This window comes from Kogia breviceps, chromosome X (genome assembly GCF_026419965.1).
Source record: "Kogia breviceps isolate mKogBre1 chromosome X, mKogBre1 haplotype 1, whole genome shotgun sequence".
NCBI lineage: Eukaryota > Metazoa > Chordata > Mammalia > Artiodactyla > Physeteridae > Kogia > Kogia breviceps.
In genome coordinates this window covers 9,006,525-9,034,058 of record NC_081330.1, presented here as the reverse complement: position 1 = coordinate 9,034,058, position 27,534 = coordinate 9,006,525, and the positions used below count along the sequence as shown (strand labels likewise).

Genomic DNA, 27,534 nt, shown 5'->3' with positions numbered 1-27,534 from the left:
ATTCCTATTCTCAAAATATTCCAAAAAACTTAAGAGGATGGAACACTCCCAAACTCATTCTAAGAGTCCATTATTACCCTGATACCAAAACTAGACAAAGACACTACCAAAAATGAAAATTACAGGCCAATATCTTTGATGAATACAGATGCAAAAATCCTCAACAAATTATTAGCAAGCTGAATCCAATAACATATAAAAAGGATCATACACCATGATCAAGTTGGATTTATTCTAGGGACACAAGGATGGTTCAACATTCACAAATCAATCAATGATATACACTAAATTAACAAAAGAAAGGATAAAAAATCACTCGATCATCTCAATAGACATAGGAAAAGCATTTGACAAAATTCAATATCCATTCATGATAAAAACTCTCATCAAAGTGGGTATAGAGGGAGCATACCTCAACATAATAAAGACCATTTATGATAAACCCACAACCAATATAATACTAACAATGAAAAGGTGAAAGCCCTCCCTCTAAAATCAGGAGCAAGAGGGCTTCCCTGGCGGCGCAGTGGTTGAGAGTCTGCCTGCTGATGCAGGGGACATGGGTTGGTTCCCTGGTCCGGGAAGATCCCACATGCCGCTGAGCGGCTGGGCCCGTGAGCCATGGCTGCTGAGCTTGCACATCCGGAGCCTGTGCTGCGCAACAGGAGAGGCCACAACAGTGAGAGGTCCGCATACTGCAAAATAAATAAATAAATAAAATAATAAAATGAGGAACAAGAGAAGGATGCCCATTCTTGCCACTTCTATTTAACATAGCACTGGAATTCCAAGCCACAGCAATCCAACAAGAAAAAGTAATGAAAGCCATCCAAATTGGAAGGAAAGAAGTAAAACTGTCACTATTTGCAGATGACATGATATTTTACATTAAAAAAAACCCTAGTTTCCACTGAAAATTTTTTTGAATAAATGAATTCAGCAAAGTTGCAGGATACAAGATTAGTTATACAGAAATCTGCTGTTACTATATACTAACAGCACACTATCAGAAAGAGAAAGCTTTAAAAAACCCTGTTTAAAGTCACATCAAAAAGAATAAAATACCTAGGAATAAACTTAACCAAGGAGGTGAAAGACTTATACTCTGAAAAGTATAAAACATTGAAGAGGGAAATTGATGATACAAAGAAATGGAAAGATATCCTATGCTCTTGGATTGGAAGAATCAACATTATTAAAATGGCCATACTACCCAAAGCAATCTACAGATGTAATGCAATCCATATCAAACTACCCATGACACTTTTCACAGAAGTAGCACAAAAAGTCCTAAAATTCATTATGGAACCACAAAAGACCCCAGATTGTCAAAGCAGTCTTGAGAAAAAAGAACAGAGCCAGAGGTATCATGCCCCTAGACTTCAGAATATACTATAAAGCTACAGTAATCAAAATTAGCAATCTTTTTAAATTCACTTGACAAAGGCCATAGCAATTATTTCCCCTCCCTCCATTCAAAAAAAGGAAAAAGAAAGAAAGTAAATACAGGACTTCAAAGGAGTGACAACATGGCGCTTCAACAAATGTATCAAGAGCCCTCCCCTTGCTTGTCATTACAGTCTGAGATACTAAAGCAGGCTGCCTCCTTAACCACTTTGCTTTCAAGACAAGGAAGTCTGCCTTTCTCTGCTGCATCCTCCTCGTGGAGTAGGGAATCAAGGATAGATTCCCTGCCTCCCCAAAAAGGGGAGGAGACATGATCAACTTCACCTCTATGAATGGAAGCACCATGGGAAGAAGGATGGGGAACCTGGTGAGTCTTCCTTAATATGCGTGGCTTTTTTGTCAGTTTTATTTTGGTACAAGTGGAGGCTGAAATGGAAATTCAGCTCCAAGTTAGAAAGAGGATGCGTCTTCTCTTCACTATGTTGATATCTGATCCATGGTGTTCTAATTATTAAGACCCACGTGCAACTGAGTAGACCACCCAGCCTGCTGCTTTATTTACAAGATCCACAGAGCTGCACTCCAAGCATGAGCTCTGTTCACAGAAAGGTGACAGCTCACCAAGACCCTCCTTCCTCAAACAGCCTAGCACACTCGCACAAAAAAGAAAATGAAAACTGACTCTCCCTTACAGAGAAAGAGGAAAAACAGGAAAGGGAGGCAAAGAAAGAAATGAAACGACACCCTCCCTATCACCTGAAACCATGGGCTAGGGTGAACTGGAAAACATAAAGACAACACGTAGAAATTGCTAGGTGGGTACAGAGTGCCTTGAATGGAATAGTTGAGAGGTATTTTTTAAAAAATCTGCAATGCTCAATTCTTTCATCCCTGAGATGCCTGAAAAGAATTAGAACGCAAATCCTGGCAACAAAAGCTTCATCTGAGCTTAGCAGAGTACACCCACCAAGAGAAGGAGCAGTGATGAAACGCGTGCCCAGCTTTCAAGGTTTCAAAAACAGTAACCCCAAACTCCCTCAAGGGCTTTGCTGAGCTAGAAGGAAATACAAACTCTTGCACTTGATCGAGAAAACACCTTACCTTTAGTCCTTTCTAATTCAGATTGGAGATAAATAGCCAGAAATAAAGACTATGCATGATTTAGTCTAATTCTGTGATTTAACTACAAAGTGAGATTTTTGCATAAACAATGCCAAACTTCTGTGCTAAGAGAAATGTTGGTGGAATGAACTATGTGAGCTGCAGGATCTTTGAAAGAAGGAGTCAGTTTTGTTCTCCTTTGTCTTTCTAAGCATATACCTCAGCGCCTAGCCTGTAGTATTTATTCTTTCTTGTGTTCATTCAGCTAATATCTAACAATGCCTACACTGGTGAGCCTGGTGCTAGGTCTGGAGGGCAGAGAGCTGAGTCATACATAGTCCTATCCTTAAGAAAAGCAAAATCTAGTGGAGCATGTCAAATAAAAAAAAAAAGAGAGAGAGAACATAGGTCAGGAGAGAATTTATCGGAAATAAGGATTGCTTGTAGGGGGAAAGGGATAACTGTAATAAAGAGAGGAGGGCTATTGCAACAGAGAGAAAGCTTTGATCATGAGGTCTGCAAGGGTCTCGATAGTCAAGCGTGAATAAACAAGGGTAGAAAGAACTGGGTGTGGGGAAGCGGGATGGATGAGCAAGGGTGGCCAGGCGGGATGGAAGGTCAGAGAACATTTTACCCTCACAAGGAGGCTTTAAAGAGGGTTTGTAGTCTGGCTGAGGCTGAGGGTAGGTGAAAGTTCAGGGCTGTGGGGAAAGAAGAGAAGGTAGATTGTGTAGGACTTTAGAGCCCATTGTAAGAACTTCAGTTTTGTTTTTGTTTTGTTTGCTATTTTTTTGGTGTGTTGTTTTATTCTGAGAGAAATGGGGAACCATGAAGGGTTTTGAAAATAGGAGTGACATGATCTGGCTCACATTGCCTACCACTGTGAGAACATACTGAGGGGGTGCAGGGGTAGAAGCAGGGTGACCAGTTAGAAGGCTATTGCAGTATCGAGGCAAGAGATAACGATGACCTAGTTGATGGCTGTGGAGTGGTAGGAAGGGGGAAGGTTTTGGATATATGTTGAACGTAACATCAACAAAATTTGTGGATAGATTGGTTTGAGAGAGAAAAGTAGCAGCAGAGGAAGAACTTGGAGGCAGGTAGAGATGTGAGTTGCAGAGAGGCACCTGGTAGCATCCTGGAGTTATCAATAGTTATCTCATGGGCAGCTGTACTTTCTCCCTGCCCTTCTCATAGTTTTCCAAGATACCTTAGAATCCTTTCTAGAAATTTCCTTTTTGTCTAAGCTAACTTTGGCTTTTTTTTTTTTTTTTTTTTGTCTTTTGCTATCAAAAGAGTCCTGAAGAATACCTACATGCCCAACCCCATTTCCCACTAACCTTTCATGTATACCATACACTTCTGGCTGCACGCCTTGGCTTAAGCTTTGCCCTCTCTACCACCTATCCAAAGCCCACCTATTCTTTAGGGTTCAGATCTATCATCACCTCCTCCATTATTGATCTCTACGGGTGGAATTAAGTTCACAATTTCTTCTTCTCCCGATGGCATTTACGTCTTTCTAAATACTTATTTGGATGCATGTCTTATGTGTACAAGTCTTGTGTTCAATGTACTATAAGACCTGGGTGGACAGGAACCACATTTTACTCATACCTTTGAATAAGGGCCTTGTACATAATAGATGCATTCTGAGTATATCTTGAATAAACGATTTCCTTCCTCCCAACACTATCTTCATTTAAGCCGTCACTTAAATGTTATTGATCATTTGGTCTCTAATACCTTGGGTCATCACTGACTCTTCTTTCTTCCTCCTCTTCATGTAACTATTTGCCTTTTTGTGTGCTTCATGTCTCATCCTGTAAGCCCATATCATGTATCATCTATAGCAGTGTTTCCCAAGCTTTTATTCCATCCCACTGGAACTCAGGGATATGATACTTCTATTAGGAACAATAGATCCTATCAGTAACGATTCTGAAAGGTGGGGGTAGAGACAAGATTTTTTAAAATATATATGTGATTACCCTGTCCTTAAAATGTTTTAAATTTATATATATATTGGAGTAGAGTTGATTTACAATGTTGTGCTAGTTTCTGTTGTACAGCAAAGTGAATCAGTTATACATATACATATATCCACTGTTTTTTAGATTCTTTTACCATATAGGTCACTACAGAGTATTGAGTCGAGTTCCCTGTGCTTGTAGGTCCTTATTAGTTACCTATTTTATATATAGTAGTGTGTATATGTCAATCCCAATCTCCCAATTTATCCCTCCCCCCTTTCCCCATGGTAACCATAAGTTTGTTTGCTTTTTACATCTGTGACTCTATTTCTGTTTTGTAAATAAGTTCATCTGTACCTTTTTTTTTGGATTCCACATATAAGCAATATCATATGAGATTTGTCTTTCTCTGTCTGACTTACTTCACTCAGTATGACAATCTCTAGATCCATCCATGTTGCTGCAAATATGCCCCTAAAATTTTGTTCCAGATTTCAAGGCAGGGCATGCCTCCTTACTCCTCATGGATCTAGACTGCAGCAACTGCATCCATAGTAGATTAGATTATTGTTTAGCAAATACTCACTCTCTCCCCTTTAACCTCCATGGGAGGAGTATTTTTCCCTGCCCCTTTGATGTTGGACTTGCCTGTGTAATTGCTTTGGTCAATGACATTACACAAGTAGGGGTTTGATATGTACTTGCATGGTTGGGCTTGTCCTCTTGCGCTTCTGAAATTGCTTTGAGAAGAGCTTCCTCTGGATGACCAGCTAGTCTCAGAAGAATGAGAGACACATGAAAAAGACAGAACTGAAACCACAGACTGGAACCAAGCCAGCCTAGATTAGCCAACCCGCACACCTGCAGTCTATAGCAGAGCCTTCATAGCTGACCCACAGGCCCATAGGCTGAAGCAAAGCCACCCCAGCCAACTTGTGATGTATGCTGCTGAGTGTCCAGGTAATTCTTTCATGCAGCAGAAACTGACCGATACCCTAATTTTCTAATTATCTTAATAACATCCTAATCATCTTCTTGCCTTCAAAATTCTCTCTCCAATACCCAGAGTATCAGACAAAACTTCCTAAAATAAAAAGTTCAGATTATGTCACTCCCTTCTCAAAAATCATCAATGGCCCCCCATTACCTGCAGAATAAAATTAAAATATCTTAGCATGGAATCCAAAGCCCTTCATAATTTGATGCCAAACTCTCTCTTTCAGACTTCATCTGCTGTGATACCCGTGACTAAATTTACTGACTCAGTAAATATCTGTTCACCACCTACTACGTACCAGGTACTATGCTCAGCACTGGTGATATAAGATGAACAGAATATGGATTTTAATTGGAGAGACAGATCAGAAAACCTGCAATTTTGATACAAGGTACAAGTGTTGATACAGGAGTCAGCACGGGGTACTATGGGGATGTCTATGAGAGGCTTCCTAAGGGAGGTGGTGAGTAAGCTGAGATCTAAGATGAGGATAGAAATCAACCCAGCAAAGAGAGGAGAAAAAGGGAGCTTTAGGCAGAGAGATGCAGCTGCATGTTCAAAGGCCTGAGGATAAGAGAGCATAGCACGTTCACATAATTGCAGACATTTCGTTTAGCGTGCCACGTAGAATATCAAGGGAGAGAGGGTAACAAAAGCAGGAGGTTAGAGAAGACAAGCAGAGGCCCAGCCATGCTGAGTATGTAGACCATGCCCAGTAAAGAGTTTACATTTTGTAGGAGCCAGGTAGCAGAGTACAGAAAAGTCTGGGGTCTATAGCCCAGATGTCTGGGTCTGTTTTCCAGCTCTGGTACTTACTTGTGTGTAACCTTCGGCAAGTTTTAACAATCTCCCTTTGCCTCCGTTTCTTCATCTGTGAACCGGGGACAATAGTAGCGCCTACAACATTAAGTTGTTATAAGAATTAATTTAGATGGCACATGCTCAATGCTTTGCACAGTGACTGGCATGTAATAAGCGTTCAATACATGAGTACGAGTTTTAGCTATTTTTATCGTATCCTAAGGGCAATGGGAAGTCATTGAAGGGATTTGTATGTGACTGAAAGATTAAGATGACTGTGGCCGATCTTGTGTGGAAAATGGACGTGAGGCAGCTCGGGGTGGGAGAGCAGCAAGGAGGCTTTGGCAGAGATCCGGGAAAGCAGTAATGGCTGGCGGCCTGGACCAAGATGGCAGCAACGAGGTATAAAGGACAGAACTTGGGGAGAAGCCCCGGACTTTGCTGATGTGGAGTGAAGGACAGGTTGGGACTCAGGATGACACCTGGGTTCCTGTTTGTGGTGACCAGGTAGCTGAAAGACTGGCCATCAGGGTGGCAAATACTGGAAGAACATTCTGTGCAGGGAGGATGATGAGATCAGTCTGACACATATGGAGCCTGAGGGGGCTGTGATTCTTCTAGTTGGAGAGGGCGGGTAAGCAGGGAGAGCGATCCCTCAGGAGGCACGTGCTCTAGCGACACTGAGCCACCCAGTATCTTGAGAACAGCGGGCTCTCCCAACCCTCTCTGCCTTTACACAAACTGTTCTCTCAGCTGAAACTTACCTCTCCACCTATCAGAACGATAACCAACAAGGACCTGCTGTGTAGCACAGGGAACTTGGCTCCATATTCTGTAATAACCTAAATGGGAAAAGAATGGATACTTGTATGGGTATAACAGAATCACTTTGCTGTACACCTGTAACCAACACCTCATTGTTAATCAACTAAACTCCAATATAAAATAAAAATTAAAAAAAAATCCAACCCAGCCTTGAAAGGTAAGGTCAACATGAACATCGGTTTATGGGGCACATTGTCTTTATATCAGAGCATTGAAGACGTGATAGTCGACTCATTTGGTCACTTTCACACCTGCCTCCTCTAATAGGTTGTGATCTCCACGGCCAGCTCTTCTGCGTCCTCCAGTCCTCAACCCAGAGAAGACTCAGAGTAGACACTCAGTGAATGTGTATTACCTTCAACTTGAAGAACACACTTTATGAAGGAAATGTGGCTGTATTGGGCGGGGGTGTGCGTGGTGTTATCCTGGCAGAATTTGCTCCAATTCAAAGCCCACAGCCAACAACTGAAGCTCCAAGATTCTCCTATTTGTTCCTCATGCCTGGCAGGGCCAGAACCACTGGGCATGAGGCCTCTCAAAAAGTGCTGGAGTTTGGTGACCTTCTGTCACATCCAACCTTGATGCCCTCTGGTGCGGACTCTAGGTGCTCACTTTGCCCTCCTGGCCTGGATACGACTCTGCCACTGGCTTTGCTGTCTCCAAGCCCCTTTCCTCTGGAATCCCAAGTTTTCCTTGCACTCATGTTTTCTTTTTTGGCTGTGCCGCGCGGCATGCGGGATCCCTGTTCCCCGACCAGGGATGGAACGTGCACCCCCTGCATTGGAAGCACAGTGTCTTAACCACTGGACCGCCAGGGAAGTCCCTCCTTGCATTCATCTTCTGCCTCCACTTTGCCCAGTATTCCGGTCCTGATTCTTGTCTCATTTCTCAGACCATCTCCATCTGTGGTGTATTTGTCTGCGATTCTGTCTTCTGTCAGGGCACGGAGTCCCCCAGCTGTTCTGACATTTGGCTTGGCTGCAATTCAAATGGGACTGGTACCAGAAAAGCCTGGTAAGATCACGCTGACGTCTCTCAGCAGCCTTGGGCGTGGTCAGCCACTGCTTTCCCTCTTGTAGACACCCTTCCCTCTGTTCCCAGGACCCCACAGCCTCCTGGCTTTCCCTCTAGCTGTCTGCTTCGGATTTCTCTTTTTTGCAGGTGCTTTCTCTTCCAAGTTATCATAACAGTAGAGATTCTTACAGTTTCATTTAGATAACAATAACCTGGGAAGCGTTAAAATGCACATTCTCGGGCCCTGCCCACAGCTACTCAGATTAACACATAGCTCAGGTGATTCTGATACAGATGGTGCTTAAAGCACCTGCCCTCCTTGCTGGGCGTTGTCTTCTCAGTCTGTGACCACCTCATTCTGTGACCTTCCATGTCAGTGATGACAATTCTCCATTCTGTCCCTGGCCTAACATGCTCCTCAGAGCTCCTGCTGGACCAAGGCAGCCACCTACCTGCCAACTTGAAGACTTCGAGCCCATTTCAAATTTAACACATTCAACATGGAGCTCTTACTCTCTTGACATCTCTTCTCCACAGCCCCCCTCCCTAGAGGTCCTCAGCTCAGCGAGGAACTCCAGCAGCCCAGTCAGTCACGGCAGAGAGCTCCGAGAAGCCTCCTTGACTCCCTTGTCACTCTGACTCTCATATCTATCAGCAAGGCCTGCAGAGTCTACATTGAAAACATCGGTCACAACCACCTACCTTCTTCATCTTGAACAGCTTAGATCTCTTTCATCTTGCTCGTTTCCTCCCTTACACCCCGTTCCTCACTCCCTCTAGTCCAGCCTCAATAGAACAGTCAGTCATCTGTCCTAAAACAACCTAGTCATGTCACCTCAATGCTTTTTCAAACCTGCATCTACTTCCCAAAGCACCTGGAAGTCAGAAGCCTACCGGGTCCTTCACCACCAGCATGTATGGCCTATGGGACAAATCCATCCCACCACCTGCTTTGTTAGTAAAGTTTGATTGGAGCCTAGCCACACGCATTTGTCTACTTACTGCCTATGGGTACTTTCATGCTACAGTGGCAGAGTTTTCTGCTTGTCACAAAGACCCTATGGCTCACAAGCCTCAAGTATTTGCTGTCTGGTGCTGTGCAGAACAAGTCTGCCAGCCCCTGCTCTGGCCCCTGCCTGCATCACCAGCACCATAGAATGAGCTCTTTCCCACATCGGGGGTTTAGCCAATGTTGTTCCCTCAGCCTCAAAGGCCTTCTCTCAACCCTGCACTTCAAAAACTCATTTAAAATCACCCTTCAGGGCTTCCCTGGTGGCGCAGGGGTTGAGAGTCCGCCTGCCGATGCAGGGGACGCGGGTTCGTGCCCCGGTCCGGGAGGATCCCACGTGCCGCGGAGCGGCTGGGCCCGTGAGCCACGGCCGCTGCGCCTGCGCGTCCGGAGCCTGTGCTCCGCAACGTGAGAGGCCGCAGCAGTGAGAGGCCCGCGTACCGCAGAAAAAAAAAAACAAAAAAATCACAGATACCCGGGCTTCCCTGGTGGCGCAGGGGTTGAGAGTCCGCCTGCCGATGCAGGGGACACGGGTTCGTGCCCCGGTCCGGGAGGATCCCACGTGCCGCGGAGCGGCTGGGCCCGTGAGCCACGGCCGCTGCGCCTGCGCGTCCGGAGCCTGTGCTCCGCAACGGGAGAGGCCGCAGCAGTGAGAGGTCCGCGTACCGCAAAAAAATAAAATAGAAAAAATCACCCTTCAGGAATTTAAATGTCATTTTCACAGGAGAGCCGTAGCTAACTGATGCCCCCTTCTCCCCAGGCCAATATGAAGAAGGTCGACTGCATGAAAGCCACTGAGGGGACCTCACGTGGGTCTTCAGGGGAGTGGGTTTAAGTCAGTCTCCCAGTTCAGATGGATGTGAGCTTCACCAGCTTTACAAGTGCTGTGACTGAAGGAAAGCGAGGGAGGCCCGCTAGTCCGCTGCTTGCCACAGGCCTGACATGCTACCCTGTGGCCTAAAGGAGTCTCCTCCTCTACCCTCCAATCTTACCTCTTAAAACTGCAAGAACCTCCGAGAATACTGATGTACTCATGTGCATGTGAATCAGCTGCAGTGTGAATTTGGTATCTGAATGTGAATCAGGTAGAAAGAAAAACCTTAAACAGAATCAGAGTTTTACTCGGGCTGGAGAGGTTACTCCTAGAGCTTGTGGCACGTGTTGCAGAAGAGGCGGGCAGGGTGACTTGGAGGCATCTGGGGGCACGCCGACAAGAGACGGGGGAGGTCAGTCAGTACGCCTGCCTCTAATAAACATCTTCGCATGTCAGCAACAAATCAAACTAAATATGTGTATTCCCTTCTATTCTTCTCTACTTACACACAAAAAATCATTAGGCACAGGTTATCGATACATTTAACACTGTGACTATTTCAGAAGTAAAGTACAATTCCCAAGTGTGAAACTGCTCATTTTGAATGAGTTACTAACTCGTACCTGAAGGAATACTTTTTGTAATTAAAGGTGTCAGTGAATGCCCAGTAGTCTTTTTTTTTTTTTCACCTTTTTGGTTTCTTTTGGCCATGCAGAGCGGCATGCGGGATCTTCCCTGACCAAGGATCAAATCTGCGCCCCGTGCATTGGGAGCACGGAGTCATAACCACTGGACCGCCAGGAAAGTCCCAAGTAGTCAGTTTTAAGGGGGGTACTTTTAACGTGGCTTAATGAAGACAAATTCACAACTGCTGAGTGATCTTGGATGTATTCAGAATCTTTAAAAACTAACAGCAGCCAAAATAAACAACCAGAAACCCTTGAGGTCTGAAGGGTTTTTTTCCCCTTTCTTTTCATTTTTTTTTTAAGAAAACTTTCTCTCTCTATAGAATGAAATTCAAAGAAGTTCTGAGAGTATTTTTTTATAGTTCAGATAATTTATAGTTGCTATTCTGAATATAGTCTGTTGAGCTATAACCTGAATTTAAATTCTTTGGAATAATTTTCAATTCTATCCAACTGAGGGTAAATAATTTAAAAAATAGATCCAACTCCAATTAGAGAAGATGATATTACAATAAACTAACCTTTGTGTTCCATCTGCCAAGCTCAAGAAATAACCTCAAAATTGAAACCTAGGATTGAGAAAATAAATAGAAGCACGTCTTACCATTTCTTGTGTGAGGTTGTTACTATAGTGCCATCTTCAGTGCAATGTACAAAGGAGGTTGTTTTCTTCCTTTATAAAAAAAATTAAACATCAGAGAGTATTCTTTCTGGAATGCTCACAACATGAAAATGCTAAAAATGAGAGTGAAATGTATGTCCCTTTTAAAATGATGTTTAATATCTAACTGGCATTTTGTCTAGCAGATAACATGTAATAGTAATTAAACTACTGTAGATCTGGTATTTGAATGTTTGGGAGCAAATACATATTTAAGTTGCTGGCTAAATGACTTCAGGGTATAAATCAGAGACTCCTTGGATCTTAGAGTTAAGAGGGTTCTCCAAGATCATCTGGTCTAAATTTGCATTCAAATACATTTTTCGGAATGACATTCCTCCTCCCTGTCAGAACCATTCGAACTTTGGACACCTCCGTGGACAAAGAACTCTGTATTTGGGAATCCAGCTCATTCCAGTTATAGGCTGCCATCAAACCTTATGGAAAATGTCCTTCTGCCACATTGGAATGTTTCCCTGAAGCGTCACTCACAGATCCTCACTCTCCCCTCTGGAACTTCCAAATAGAACAGTGTAATGAAAATAATATTATCCTGTGAGTCAGGAGAATCCGGATGTAGACCAGATTGGCCTTCATGTGTTGTCTGACATTGGGCATATCACCTTCCCGCTCTAGCCCTAGTTGCTCTTCCAAAAGGAAAGGAACCGGATTTGGAAATTCAATGGGTACGTATGCTCCCATCTTCTTAGGATGGTTCTTAAACATTGAAGACGACTGCTCACCAGCACGCTCTTGGTGTAAGCCCACTCTGATGACATTTCACGTGGAATAAAGACTGTTTAGAACAGTCTCACTTGGTTATAGTAAGAGCACGATTTAGAAACTGTCGTTCTCCAATGTGTTTACATTCAAATGAGCAGCTGAAATCAGATATGCATTTGGGATTAAATAACCAAGTTACTGCTCACACATCCTACACCGCGGCACAGTCTCAGCAACCGAGAGGATTGTGCAGAGTCCGTACAGAGTCCTACTTCCCTCACGATGTACACACTGAAGCCTACAAAAAGTCAACAACTTCCAAGGAAGGTGATCTCACTGGAATTTTAATTAAATGCCTGTATTGGGGTTCTCTTAATATCCCTCTTTTCCTAAGGACACACTAGTTCTCTTCTTAATCCCGATGGTTTTATCCAGTTTAGAATACATATTTCTGTGGAATTGCTCAGTTACATCTAGAAAAGAAAAATGCTTTGTGAATTTTCATGGTGCCAAATCTGAGCAAAGGAATATTTCCTGAAATAGAGGGTGCAGGGAGAAAGTAACAGCCATGTTTATAAGCAACACATGGCAAGCCTGCCCACACATCAGCAATAATATACTACTTGAGTCACTGCAGGGACTCCAGAGTGCAACCTGATTTCTTTGAATCCAGCTCAGGAGAGAAAGCATTGCACTCCAGTTCCGCTGCAAGGAAATCTAAAATGCAAGAAATCCTAACGTTGACTTGTTTCCTGATAACTCGCTCCCTCTTCTTATAATTATTTTTGTGTCAGCAAGACTTCCTTTTAAATCAATCACTTAGTGTACTACATTTTCTATATTTCTAGAAGTTATAGAAGGAAATGAGCAGATAGAAGTGTGATGATTCTTTCTATAAATAACTGTGAGTTTCCAGGGTGGAGATTACCCTCCACTTTGACAGAGCTATGAATAAAACAACCAGTAGCTGCTGTGGGCTGGAAGATAACTGGTAAATAAAAACAAATATAGCAATGTGGGAAATACATACAACGGAATGATCTCTAGTTGTGATATTACAAAGGCAAATAGATGCTTGGACATAGAATCCTAGATTTTTTTGTGTGTACTGCCACTAACAGTCAAACAACAGTGAAAAAAAAATCCTCCCTAAACCAGCCCATGCCATAGATGACGCTGGCTGTTTACAACAGCAGAAGAGAAGAATTTCCAGCAGGGAGGACTTGGCAAATGTGACACATCCCGCTATGGAGCAAGGGGACCCATGGCAGAGACATGGCTTCCTGGGGGTTCTAGCAGGAAATGGCTTCTGAAATATGCACTTGGTGATTTGTATTGAAATATGATTTCTGAAAACAACCCAAAAGGCCTAGCAGCTTTTTACCACAAGATTAGGAACCCAAATATTTGTATCGATTTATTCTGCCTCCTATCAAAAGTCATTATATGTAATATGCATGCTTCACCTCCTATTCTCATTAAACACATTTGCTATTTATTAGGGGTTTTTTTACAGCTAGAGCTGCACCAGGAGGCCCTGACAATAGGTCAGTCCACGATGACAGTCACCCCAGGAAAAAATTCCATGGAGGCTGAAAAGGTAACTAAGTTGTTTTCATTGACCAGCGAATTCTTTAAAAACCTGAATTACAAAAAAATAAATAAATAAATAAAAAATAAAACCTGAGTTACTAGTGTTGTGTTGATACAGCCTGGATTTCCCATAGATCTAAAAGAAATGAAGCAGAGAGAGAGAGTAGGGAGAAAGGAGTCTAAGATTTGACATATTTTACCATGATTCTTGTTCTCTTAATGCTCATTTGCCAGAGCTCTTTAGTCAGTCATTTTCGACCCGCTTTTTCTTCTTTTTTTAACCTCCATGTTCTAATAATTTCAAATCAAACCCTCACCCTGGGGGTCTTCCTTTTGCATCTAGATGTTCCTACCTGGTTCTCTGGATAACTATTATCCCTACTGCGCTATACAACAAGGAAGCTTAGAGACTGAGGATGATAATTATGATAAAGTTAACAAATAAGGAAAATCAAGAGCAAATCTCAAGATAGTAGACATTACTGAAATCCAAGGAAGTCCTGGGAGATAAACAGGGCCTAATTTCTACTATCTATGCCACAGTGGTCAGGCTGCAATTTAAAGTGAAGCAAAAATAAGGCAAGTCATCATTTGGGCCTTAATACCTACTTTGATTTGAAAAATCTACATAGTCAGGGCAGAAACATTGTATTTGTTTACATCAACTAAATAATTTCCTTTGTGCATAATTCACTCTTTGCGTGTATTCCTCAGTGTGTGTGTGTGTGTGTGTGTGTGTGTGTGTGTGTGTGTGTGTGTAGGTAGACCTGGCCTGCTGTATAAACTAATGGAACAATGCCACATCTAAAAACCAGATTATTTGCATTTCTTTTCGATGTTGAGCTTTACTAATGTCACACTAATAAACACACTGAATGGCTACAAATATGACCTATAAGGAAAGACTTTTATTAGTGAAAACAGCATTAAAATGACTGAGTATCAACTCCAGAATTTTACCACAATGGTTCAGTTTACATGGAACAATGATGGAAATATACATTGCAAGTCTTAGTAGGGAAAACAGAGCCCAACATGGCTCCCCCGGGCTGGTAACCAGCAGTGTACGACACGAGCTAGTATTTGTGAGGTGCCAACTAAGAGAAATAGATTGTTTAGGAACTTCAGATGACTGTTTGCTTCCTATAGCTAATTTGAGAGTGATATTTTATATTTTTCATTACATATTCAGATCATCTCTCTGAAGGCCTTATTCATGAGCTTTTTAAGTTAAACAAGTAATTTCTCATTTTTGTTGTATTATTGAATCACCAGAATTTCTATTTAGCCAGCGTATACAAAAGCAAACGAAGGTGGAGGGCTGAATAATTCTTTCCTGGTTCTGGGTTCTATAGTCAGCAGATCTACTAATTATGATTTAAAGAAACATTTGAATCTTTTTATTCTCAGTAGCAATTATTGGGCTCAAAGTATTCAAGTAGTTGTCTCAGAGCCCTCGTTCATTTTTCCTCTGTAGACATAGGAACAACAGGCTAAAAATAATCTTGAAAGAATTAAAAAGTCACAGAGTTTCATACGAGATAGACAACGTAGTTTTCCTTCCTTGAGTAACCTTTCTAAAATGCAATCTTATCAACCAGTGGAAACTGAAACAAATGAAATTCAAAATTAGACTAAGGGCAGTTTTGTACAAAATAAATTATTAAAATTCATTTAGCCTCCCATTTGCTTTTAATTTAATGAAGGACAGATTCCCCAGCAAATCTGAGATTGAGGGTTAACAATTGAACTTGAGATTTGCTGCCAGTGATTCCCGGTAAATGAAGCCACAAGCAGGATATTTTATTTAGCTCAGCCCACCTGACCATAGGGACTAATTGACCAAGCAGTGGAAATGAAGCCAAACCTTTATTTGATGCCCCTTGTCTATATAACTGACTGGCTGGGACCCAAAGCCCTGTGCTCAGTACTCAAAAAGAACCAAAATGTCACACCATCACGTGATGTATTTCCTGTGATACATAAAACATTTAGGCCAGAAGTACTCATATGTGCTATCTATCTATACTGTTCAGGTCTTCAGCATAGCTGGCTATAGAGCTAGACCGCAGCGATGTTAATTCATGTTCTCTCTCTGTTTCCCTCTGTCTTTCTACCTCTTCCCATAAGAAAACATGCCTTAAGTCCACTTCATTGGCCTGTTTATAATTTTTCCTGCCTTCAAATTAACCATAATGCAATTGGTTCATTTTTCTCAACCAAATGATGGATTGATGATTTTGGTCATCTTTGAAAGAACCAAATAAATATCACAGTCAACCCCAGAAATGGATAATTAACTGTAACCAATCAAGCTGGCCATGGATTACAGAGGAGCTGAAGTTTTCTAAAAGTATTCAAATAGTTAAGATTGAATATTAATATTTGCTTATCTGCAGTTATGTCAGATTCCAACTGATTCATGGGAATGGGGAAGAATCAAAGCATGTTGATCTTGGCGCTGTCTGGCTCTTCTCCAAAGAGGCTGCCAGTGGAAAGGAATACAAATTGCAAAGGCGTTCGAAAGGAAAACATCTCTTAACAGAGATTTAGCAATTAAGTTTAATACAAACAGTATTCTAAAGCTCTGTGTCTTACCCTCAAATCTGGGTGTAAAGATCAATTTGGGTACTGCTCTATTTCTTCTGAAAAACAGTGGAAAGATAAATATATTTAACAAAGTGTTGCTTCAGAAATACCATTGTAGCAAACAATTTTATTAATACTTTCATAAAAATGGCATTTAATAAAGTCTCTCTAATACCTGGATGTTATTAAAAGCAAACAATCATTAAAACAGTTCCCTTCTGTGATTTACATTAGCTTTTATAGCATTACTTGATTTTTGTCTTATAAACTAACCTAAATACTAGTAATCAAATCAGGGTAAAACAATACAATGTATTTTCTTTACTTTATTTCAAAATAGTGATTATAAATACATTCTTAATATATTTTCTCCCCAGCTCTTTGGATGCGACAATAACAACAACAACGAAAACCTCACTGTGCTCATTTCATACAATGTCAATGTACAAATCATGCAAAAGATATCATAGATGAATATCACTGCCATACATTTCCAGATGTGTTCTTATTTCTGCAATACCTGTTGGCGTTACTCAGGAGGCCATGCCCTGTATAATGTATGCATCCTTATGGCTTAAAGAAATTCAGTGGTTTTTAGAATCAACGAAAGAAAGCTGGTCTTGATACGATTTTCTTATTAATATATTTGTTCACTTTATCATTCAGAATGGAAAACTAAATATAGAATATAAATGGACTTATAGACTTGAATCACCATATTTTAATAGCTGCTTCCTCAAAATTACACAAAGATTTCCTTTTCAAGAATGGAATCGTCTTTATTTATTTCATAAAAAAATAATTGAAAACTTGACTTATATTCCATGGACATATTATCTCCACCCCTTCACTGATCTCAAAGGATCTAATTGCCTTTGCCACCGTTCTAACAGAGTCCAAACACACGACACAATGCCAAGAAGCCCATGATGTGTCAGACCACATTAGAAATGAGCTCCGCTTGGCTTTTCTAGATCTGAATCAAATTCCACTAAAAATGCTGTACCGACATATAGATCATTCCTCAAGAGGTTAAACTATCAAGGTTAGAGTTGAAAGCAACACAATGTAGATAACAGTATTTTAACTGCTCTTGTACTCAACTCAAAACTTATGCCTATCCACATTATCATGAAATGTACAAGTAGAACTAATGAGAGACAGATGTAAGTTCATATACATTGTATAAGGTGGGCACAATGACTTCAGTTCAGGAAAACAGATCAGCCTTAACCAAGGTTTTGTCACTGTCATTCACTTACAATTAGAACCTCCAAAGGACCACATACATTTAAATGACTTTTTTTTTTTTTTTGGAAAAGATGAACATTTCTACCTTTCAGAAGAAGAGTATGAGATAGCCAATACGCTACAGCAAGCTCTGAGATGGAGGCAGGCACTCTTGCCATTGAAACCTCATCAAAGCATCACATCATCACCCCAATGACCTATCGTCCCCAGATCACGGATCGAGCTTTCCAGTTCCTCCCATAAGCACCTACTTAAGATTCCTCAATCCATACTTTATTGACAGAATAAACTAAAACTGTCTTTGCAGCTTTCCCATCTTTATCCTGTCAGTATGCACGAGGAGCCCTTTGATCCACGGATGCATGGAAGCATGGTAATGGCATATTAAACGTTCTTATGAAATTGTAGATGCAAACAGGCCGTTGGGCACACATCTTCCTGTCTTTTCTTTCAAGACCAGAAAGCAAGGATTTGTTTATTTATTTTTAATATTCATATAAAGTTTTCACAGACATTGTCAGGAAAATTAAAATTACACATTGACGTTTTAAGAGCGCCAGCACATACATATGGAGACAATTTATTTTGCTATTTAACAAAAATCTCCAAATTATCTATATGTATGCATGTACACCCAAACACACACACACACACACACACACACACACACACACACACACACACACACACACCTCCAAGAATGCCAAGTTGTTTGTTTGTTTTATCTCGGAACAAACACATAAAGCCCTGGAATTAGTCATTAATAAAGGGACTGCTGTTACGACGTTAACCATAATATCATTTTAGAAGCTGCACCAAAACACGTGCCACTTGAAATTCATGAAGAATGCCTACGTTTACCTTCTTGGCCACCTTACTGATCAATACAGTAATTATAAAGACATGGAGCAGGAAAAATATACATATGCAGGCAGGCCAAGAAGGCAGTGTGTTTCAGGATGTTCCTTTGCTAATCAGGAGAACCTAAAACTATTAAAATATCTCCCATGAGCAAGTGCTTCCTTCCTTTGACCAATTTTGACTTAGAAGTTAACAGCACAAGCAAACACAGTAGCATATCTTTTGCACTTGCAGACTGTGAACTCATCTGAGACCAATGAAAGCGTTTTACAGTGTGGCTTCGATAGCCACTATCACCATGATGTTTACTGTTCTACTTGATTATCTGATTGTAGTCAGAATGATGAAAGAACAGGATACTGATGCATACGAGATATAACTATTAACCTTACTCATTAATTTTTAAAATATTTGTAGTGAAAACTATTTGAATTCAGTTCATAGAATCCTGAAAAGCAAGACAAGTGATGGCAAATGACAACTGCCCCCCCCCACGGTCTATAAAACAAAGGAACCTATTTTAAAATGCACAGTTGGTAACAAATCTGAAGATAATATGCGAAATTCTCAAGAATAGCACAGAACTATTTTTTTGTACTTTTGTTTTTTGTGTGTTTTTTTTGTTTTGTTTTGTTTTTAAATGATACCTGATCACAATGTCCAGAATATTTCTGTACACATAAGCTTCAGTTTCAGTTTGGTATATTTTTGCTGTCTAAATGTATACGTATTGATAAATTCCCTGTGATCAGGAAAACAAGTCAGGCATATTAAATACAGATTAAGGAGTACATATTTTCCTATTTAGTATACAAAGTACTTCATAAATATGAATTATGTTACAAAAATAGCTTTGGGTGCGCTCACACGGTAAGCACTTTGCTAATTTTGGACAACCTTTAAGGATTGTGGGTATTTCACATAACTGAGAACAAACTCTTATATTAGTTGAATTTGAGCCATGTTTAATTCTGATAAACATCACGTATTTCTTCAGATCACCGCAAACGCTAGGTAACTCACGTTGATTTTTTTTTTTTTTTCTCTTTTAGGCTTTATGTCTGGACAGGTAATGCTTAAAGTGTTCAAATTTATTTTATATTTATGTAATGCATGGTAAATTTTAAACAAATATTTGCACAATTTAACATTATAAATCCAGCAGTTTCAAGATGCAGGCCATAAAGGTTACCGATTTACAAATACTATCGAATGTTCTCTCTTGGCATGCTTTTTTTTTTTTTTTTTAACTTTTCAGAGAATCTTTACACAGAGTTGTTACAATGCCACAGATCAAAAGGAATATTCCAGTTCCACCAACTGAATCTACGTGCAAGATGAAGGACCCAGCTGAGGTACAAACACTGGTACAGTTTTCTTGAGTTTGCTTTACAGAGCACAAAGAGACGAAGGTTTTGCATTGGGGTACAAAACGGATTTGCCTCTTGAGGTTAAATTCAGTGAATTATGTATATAAAGCATCCCTTTGGCAATAGAGTTCGCAGTATCCCCACAGGACTCCACAGTATAGGTTTTATGTAGTAAAATCTATTAAGGGAATTCTCTTCTACGGGACACATCTTTGCAGCTACAGTTAATGAGACACCCTTGGAAACACCTGCCTCTATGCCTATTGATAATACAGTATTTGGAAGTTAGAAGTCAACAAAAGGCACTTTCATCATTAAATAAATGTCCTCTGTAGGAAGTACGATTGCATGACCTAGATCTTGTTCAAAGCTGTCTGCTCCTCAAGGACCTGTAGGTAGTCGGGGGAACTCTGGAGTTTTGCCTTCAGTTCAAAATACTCGCTGCTCTTCCTTTGCTCCACAACAATTTTACTGTGGTTGCCGCCTATCAGTGACTTCTTGTTTTTTTTGTCTTGTTGTTTCTCAGGATAGCGGATCTCAAAGCCACTGACACCTATGCTATTGTACTCCTTTTTGCTTTCGAGAAAATTCTGAATAAACACATTGGAATCCCTGCTCGGGAACAGTTCATCCAGCTCATCGATGGTGCTCAGCCTCTTCCTGGTATCCACATGCAATACATCTTTCTCCTTGTCGGCGACATTTCTCATCATGACTTTCTGGCCTGGAGGATCGGAAAACATAAACCCGGTTTCGGATTCCTTCAAGCCACAGGTGTGGCTCTTGCTCATCTGCTCTATGGTTTGCGGGATGAAAGCTTCCGTGCCCAGTCCGTCTTTTTTGTTGGTTTTGTGGTCATGTTTTCTCAGCTGCAGCTGCATGGAGCCGCACTCGGGGTTCCCCAGGCCTTCGTGCTTCACCGTGGGCTTCTTGTTTCGTCGCAGCACGAAAACAAGAAGGCAAAAGGCAACGAACACAGTTAAGATGAGGACCACCAAGATGCTGAGGATTAAAATCGACAGAGGCACTGGGCCCCCAGGAGGACTGCGGATGGGCCCCAGCGGGGTGGTGAACGTAACGGCAGGTGCAGGGCTTGTGAAGGGTGCCGATGGCTTGTTGAAGAGCTTGGGACATAAGATTTCATTTCTGAGGGACTTCAGTTCGATGTTGGCAAACTGCACGGGCGTCTCACACTTCAGTTCTTTCACGACAATCCCGTCTTTCAGCTTCTCCAGCCACAGCTTCAATGCCACCAAGTCACACGTGCAGTCCCACGGGTTGCCCTCCAAGTCGATCTGCGTAAGAGACTGCAGCTGATCCAGGACCCCGCTGACAGGCAGGTACATGAACTTGTTGTTCCTCAGGTTCAGTCTAGCAAGGGGTGCTCCTGAGAAAATGTACACGGGCAGGCTCTTTAAGAGGTTATTATTTAAGTACAGGAGCTGCAAGGTGGGCATCGAGTCAAAGGTGCCCGCTAAGATTTCCTTAATCAAGTTGTATTCCAAATACAGATACTGCAGGTTATGCAGGCCGGAAAATATTTCGGGAGAGAGTCTTTCGATCTGATTACCGTTGAGGTACAGCCTGCGTAAATTCGTGAGATTGCGGAATATGTCTCCCTTGATCGCGGTAATCTGATTGCTGCCTAAATGAAGCAGATCGAGTCCTTCGAACTCGGCGAAGTCGGAGACGTCCACATCTTTGATGCTGTTGCCGTTGACGTGCAACTTCTTGGCATTTAAAGGTTTTGGTATCAGTTCAGACATGGACTGGATGTTTTTCTCTTGGCAGTTGACACTCAGTCCCAGATCTGAAGGATGGGTTTTGCAGAAGCAAGGTGCTGGGCAAGGTGTAAGCGGAGGCACCCTGGTTTGGTAAGAGACAATCTGGCTGAGATTGCGGTTGGAGAGGGCTTTGCCTGCCACGATTCCAGAGATCTTGGATGGATTTGTCGTTTTCGGGGCTTTGGTCACCAACCTGTGTAAGGACGTTTGGGTGGTGTGGCCGTTGGGAGTGGTGTAGCCATTTTCCAGCTGAGACGGAGGGAGGATTCGCACGTCAAAATCACTGCCCGTGCCCATGGGGCATAGTTCTTGTTTGTTGGTTTCTTTTAAAAGCCTTCCGTATAAGTCACTGGGCGTTTCACAGATAGCTTCTCCGATGTAAATGTTATATGGCATATTCTCCAGCCAAGCTTTTAAAGGCAACAAATCACAGCTACAGTTCCAAGGATTATCTTCCAGTTGTAATTCGACGACACGGCCTATGTGTTCCAGAACTCCGATATAGGGGAGCTTCTGGATTCTGTTCCCTCGTATATCCAGATGGGTCAAAGATGCGAATCGGAAAATATTATCAGGAAGGAAGGAAATCAGATTGTCATTAAGAATGAGGACTTTCAGTTTGTGGAGCTTATTGAAGGCTCCACGTTCAATATACTTGATTAAATTGTAGTCAGCCTGGAGATACTCCAAGTTCTCAATGCCAAGGAAAGTGTCAGCTCGGAGAATCTTTAATTCATTGTTGTTCAAGTGCAACTGCTTTAATGCACTGAGCCCCAGGAAGGCTCCTCCCTCAATGTTCTGCAGTTTATTATTTCCCAGCTGCAGGGATACTGCATGTGAAAAATTCAAGAATGTGTTTGGGTAGAGGATATTTAAAAAATTGTTTTGGAAATTGAGGTGATAAAAATTGGACCAAGGGGGTTTCAGCTGATTTGGCCTGTAGACTGAAACCTTCTCACAGTTGACATATAGCACATTCTCAACTGACACGCAGGAACACACATTGCAAATTTCCACCGATATGTCAGAATCTGCATTTGTTGAAGAAATCAGGGCTGACAAAATCAGAAAGAGCCAAAGAAACATCTTCTTGCAATCAGCAAACAACTTTATGCTTCTGAATAAAGAGAAATAATCTAAAAAATAAAAAGAAAACATTTTTTTCAATGTTCATTACTTGAAGAAGAATTCGTGCTTAAATCATACCATAGCAAACACATGGCTATAATAATTAGCTTTGTCTTCTTAAGGCACCCAAAACTCCAAGTATGCTCGCTCAGTCAAACAAGAACCACCAAAAATACCATACATTTTATCTCCATGCCTGTAGTTTATACAAATCTTACATGTGCAGAACACACAACAAACAACAGGAAAAAAAGGTTACTGATCATGCTTAAACCTGAACAATCTGAAAATCGTTTTTTTTTTTTTACTTGGACCACCAAATTTCACCCTTGAATCCAGACCTTAAGCTTCCTATTGGCGACTCCAATGACTGATGGCGGAACATCAACTATAGCACCACAAAGGAACTTCAATTTGTAAACGTCTACTCTCTAGGCTTCAGCTTGGTAAGAAACCAGGCAGAGAAGATATTAGGGCCCTGGGTTCCATGAAGGATGGCTATGGGAGGACTGGGTGGCTGTAGAGGGGTCAGTCAAAAGATCAAGATGGAAGAAACCCTAGAAAGATACTTGTCTGAGCTTCAGCCAGAGGTGAGCACATTGCCATGAATCAGTTCACTCTTGTACACTGCTCTACACTGTAAAACAAAAACAAAAACAAAAACAAAAACAAAACAAAACAAAAAAACACCCACCACAGATGACCCTGCGAGGTTCCAGAAAAATAAACAAGTAGAAGACAGCCAAATTTGAGTTTCAGGTAAATAAACGGTATCTAGCTTCCTGTCAGTCATTTCCCAAGCAGGGGGAAAAAATGCCTTTTGTCTTTGGGTCCGCGAAAGCAGGAGAGAAACCTGCTTGACCCTGCACTGCCTAGCTGATGTCCAGACAGCCTTCCCCCACCCCCGCAAAAAAAACTGGCTCTCCCGCTTCCCTGGCCCTCTCCCATTCCTCTGTGTGCCATTTTGAACACAGGTCCGACTGACGTTTGGCTCAGATGCTGATCTCCTTCACTTGGACCACAGACTTGCACTGCTGTTGAAGAGGAGTTCACACACTACAATCCCTGGGTGGCTTTATCTGCAGCACCAGATACATTTAGCACAGCCAATGTTTGCCCTAAAATCATCAGTTCCCAAACACCCCCCCCTCCCGATATGACCACCCCCTGTCCCTGTCTACAAACAAATCAAGAATCACTTAGCGGAGTTTCATGCTTAGCAAATTAACCCGTGGCTGTCAATTCCTTCCATACTGCATGCATATACAAATATATGTGATGCTTCATGGAAAAGATGAAAAGGAACAGCAAGCACTGATGCAATTTTAGCCGTGTGAGTGTTTTCCATCTGGAATGGGAAGCTGGCCGCAATTTCAATATGGTTACCACCAAATATTAATTAAATAAATAAATTACTCAGGAACACACAATGAGGGAATGATACAAGGAGAGAAGTGTCACTCAGAAACTCCTTTGTTTATTTTGCCCATGAGGAATCAGCTAGTGGTAAAACCGAACATGCCTCAAGGTAGGCAATTCGTTAGCCACGACCCACGAAGATTTGCATTTTGAGTAGTTTGGTTCCGAATACAGCCCGCACTGCCAAGATGCTCCTTGGCTGTCATATAGACGTGCATTTCCCCAATTCACAGTGATAGCTTGATTGGCAGTGAAGAAAGAAGTCATAATTTTAAAGTATGACATCATCCAAACTAACTTTCATTGTAAAATCAAAATTTCACATGCTCTTTGGCCTTCCTACAGATCTGTTTTTCAACAGCTACTCTGGTTCATTCGAGTCTTTTCTTGTTACTACCCCCGCCCACCCCCCTCCCCCCCCCCCCGCCCCGCGCAAAGAGATTCAAAAGCAACCAAACCAAACCAAACACCTGAATACCTGAATTCAGTACAAAACACAAGAACAAGGAGCATCAACAGATCCGAAATTGCATAAGCAGCTGCCCTCCTCCTCGTCATTTCTACTTTAAGTAGCAAGGGGGGAAAAAAGCGCAAGGACGAGCTAGAAGTTCCCAACTGCAGTTCGCATGAAACAGAAGCCGCAGGCAGCTGGAGGCTCAAGCAAGGGAGAGGGGGAGTCGATCCGCCTAGGAGAGAGGGGAAGAAGAACTGAAAGGACAAGAGAACAAGGAGAAGTGGAGAGAGGAAGAAAAAGAGCAAGGAGAAGGGAGCCCCCCAAAAGGGAAAGGGGCAATGAATGAGGCGAAAGAAACCTCATATTCACATGGTACCGCTAAAACATGTACATTTAAAAATTGGGTGAGGGGGGAAAGGCAAAAAGGAAAAAAAAGCAAACCCACAAAGTATGAGTTGAGTACCAAAAGCCATCTCTCGGGGTGACCAGGGCGGCCCGTCTCCCTATCCACCTCTCGGTCTCTCGCTCTCTGCGCCGCGCAGGACGCCTGGCTCCCACGGTCGGCCAGGACTACACAAACCTGGCCTTACCACAAATCCGGCATCCACCCGAGTGCCGCGCCCGCCTGGCGCTCCGCTTCCGCGCGGAGGGACCCGGCCTGCAGGGGGCCGACGACTGGGGAGGGTGGGCCGAGGTGGCTTCCCCGGAGCCGGCACGGGAAACCTACGCCCTCCCGCCTAGGGCGCGCGTGGGGGGCTTCGCGGAGAGACGCGGTCCCCGCCGCCCCCTGTGCGCTACCTCGGGCCGGCAGCGACGCGGCTGGAGGGGCCGCCGGCGATGGCGCGTACTGCAATGTTATGCCGCATCTCGGTGCCCGGAGCCGGCACGCAGCCCCCTCCCGGGTCCCGAGCCCGAGCGGCAGCCTCGTGAGCCGGGCAGCGGAGGCGGGGACCGCTCGGGATGTCGCGGGGGCCTTCAGCCCCGCTGCGCACACATTTCTCCGCGCGCTCCAGTCCCACAAGGGGCAGCTGCTGGAGTTTCCGTCGGCCTCTAATAGACCCGGGCGTGCGGTGGTTGAGGTGGAAGAGGTGGCCGGCTCAGGCCACGAGGGTGATGGCCACTGGGGCGTCACTGGCCCGCTTGTCACAGGCAGAGTGACCCCGCGGCTCCGTGGCCGAGAGCGGCGGCCCAGGCTCCCCCTTGCGCGCCCACCCCTACCCTTCCCCCAACGCCGGCCAGCCACATAATGCTGCTGTCACTAAGCCAGAAATCAGCTCAACATTCGGGCATCTTGCAAAGTCGCGCTGCCAGCGCTTGCCCGGCTTTGCAGGGTTTTATGAGTTACCCACCGGCCTCTCTCGTATTCCCTGTCTTGCCGGGTGCCAGCAGTCTCCGACCAGCTCACGGGCCACTGCCTGGAGCCCCAGATCTACGTTCGCCTAGAGTGCCTGCGAGGGGGACGCAGAAAACAAAGCCCAGCCCAGCGCAGCGGCCCCGACAGCCCTCATCACCCTAGACAGGACAGTTTCCCTGTCGCCCCGGCCGCCCGGGGGGCAGCGATGCTAAGGACACCAGATTCTTTTGGTCCTCAGGGACTTGCGACCGCGCCGTGGGCAGGCAAGCACGGCTCGCGGGAGGCGGGAGGTAGCCACTACAGCTGCTTTGGCCACTCAGCTCGCCCCAAACCAACACGACCCAAACTAAAAATAATAAGCTACCTGCCCCCCTCCACGCGCACGCGCCCGCACAACACACACACACACACACACTCACACACACACGCGCGCGCTGCCGGGCTGAGCTGGGGGAAGAGGCCGCGCGTGTCGGTGCAGCTCCCGCAGCCCCCGCTGGAAATTCACCCACCTCCGGACCCCGGCGGCTCTCGCAGGGCCCTCTGCGCCGCGATCCGCGCTGCAGTTTCCGCAAAGGTCTATATGTGATTCGACCTCGAGCTCCTCCGCGCCCGCTTGCCCGTCAAACCCAAAGAGCAGCCCTCGCAGGCGAGCAGGCGGGCAGCGGCGCGCGCGCGCGCCCCCGGCCAGACACCGCGCGCGCACCCAGCCCCTCGCACACGGGCTGCACCTTTACATACAAGCGCTGATTCCCCGCCCCCGCCTCCCCCCCACCCCGGCACATACGCAAACCTACCTCCCGACACTCCTGCACCTCGACCCCAGCACATTCCCGAGGCCTCTCCCAGTCCCCCATCCAGACACCCCCACTTGATTCCTCTTCTACCCACACATCGGGAAAGACAGCGCACTTTCCTCCCGGCATCACCCCTCCTTTTGCCTAAAACACCCCCTAGGGAGGAGCGACCCCTTTCCTCCCGCGTAGAGACCCCAGCCCCCTAACGCGGGCGCGCCAGCCTCCATCCCCCCGCCACATACACGCACAGTCGAGTCCCTTCTCCTCCCCCAGTCCCCTAAGAACCAAGGCACACACAGAGTCGCACACACACACACACACACACACACACACACACATATACACACACACACACACACACCCGGGGCGTTCCTTTGAGAGAGCAACCAAGAACCCCAGCAAAGCCAAAGAAACAGCGGAGAGCCTGGGGGAAGGGGGGTCGAGGGAGGTAGATAGGGGCGTCGAGTCTACGCGGAATTGAATAATTCCAGGATCGAGGGGGGTGAGTCAACAACAATGACATTCAAGGCAACAATCGCACTTGGGCTTTGTATCACGGGTACGGTACCTTTGGCTAATTGTCACCCCCGCAGAACACAGGGCTCCGGGAATACTTCTTCGGTAAAGGGCGATCCTGGATGGAGCCTTCTTGGGACCAGTTTCCGGGGAGCCAGTAGTGTTCGCACTACTCCTACCTGTCTGCGCGTAAGGGGCTGGGGGCTTTAAGGCAAAAGTGTGAAGCTTTAGCCCAAAGTGAGACTATTTAGTGGGTTTAGGAGACGGGTTAATTCTCTGCACCTCAGGACTCTGCGAGCCTTAGGTGTGGAACGGGTTAAGCGTGGTTGATTAAGGGGCTGGGGGTGGGGAGAGGGGACAGGGATATAGGAAAGAGGTGTGGGACTGAGAGAGATGCCGCACTTGCGACC

At 43.9% G+C, this 27,534-nt stretch overlaps 1 protein-coding gene across 7 annotated transcripts; it reads right to left on the bottom strand.

Annotated features, from left to right (window-relative positions):
- Positions 1-433: 433 nt before the first annotated feature.
- SLITRK4 (SLIT and NTRK like family member 4) lies at positions 434-27,534 on the bottom strand. 7 transcript variants are annotated; one of them, XR_010838626.1, is made up of 5 exons: positions 27,177-27,515; positions 11,232-11,300; positions 7,044-7,121; positions 6,295-6,375; positions 434-695 (listed from the first exon to the last, which is right to left on the bottom strand). XR_010838626.1 is itself a non-coding variant. In XM_067023398.1 (3 exons), exon 3 carries the CDS (start codon positions 22,543-22,545, stop codon positions 20,029-20,031), a length of 2,517 nt encoding a protein of 838 aa, XP_066879499.1. In that variant the 5' UTR covers positions 22,546-22,595; positions 24,485-24,692; positions 25,259-25,461; the 3' UTR covers positions 14,529-20,028. The 7 variants fall into 7 exon arrangements, 6 of the variants coding, with proteins under 6 accessions (XP_066879499.1, XP_066879498.1, XP_066879494.1 ...); XM_067023398.1 differs by lacking the exons at positions 434-695; positions 6,295-6,375; positions 7,044-7,121; positions 11,232-11,300; positions 27,177-27,515 and adding exons at positions 14,529-22,595; positions 24,485-24,692; positions 25,259-25,461; XM_067023397.1 differs by lacking the exons at positions 434-695; positions 6,295-6,375; positions 7,044-7,121; positions 11,232-11,300 and adding an exon at positions 14,529-22,595 and having other exon boundaries at positions 27,177-27,534.

Excerpts from the sequence above, each read along its gene's own strand:
- SLITRK4 (XM_067023393.1), bottom strand. The coding sequence starts at position 26,642 with ATGTGCTGGGGTCGAGGTGCAGGAGTGTCGGGAG. Across the intron at positions 22,596-26,608 it reads AGGTGCAGGAGTGTCGGGAG|ATTATTTCTCTTTATTCAGA; the intron begins GTAGGTTTGCGT and ends TTTATTTTTTAG.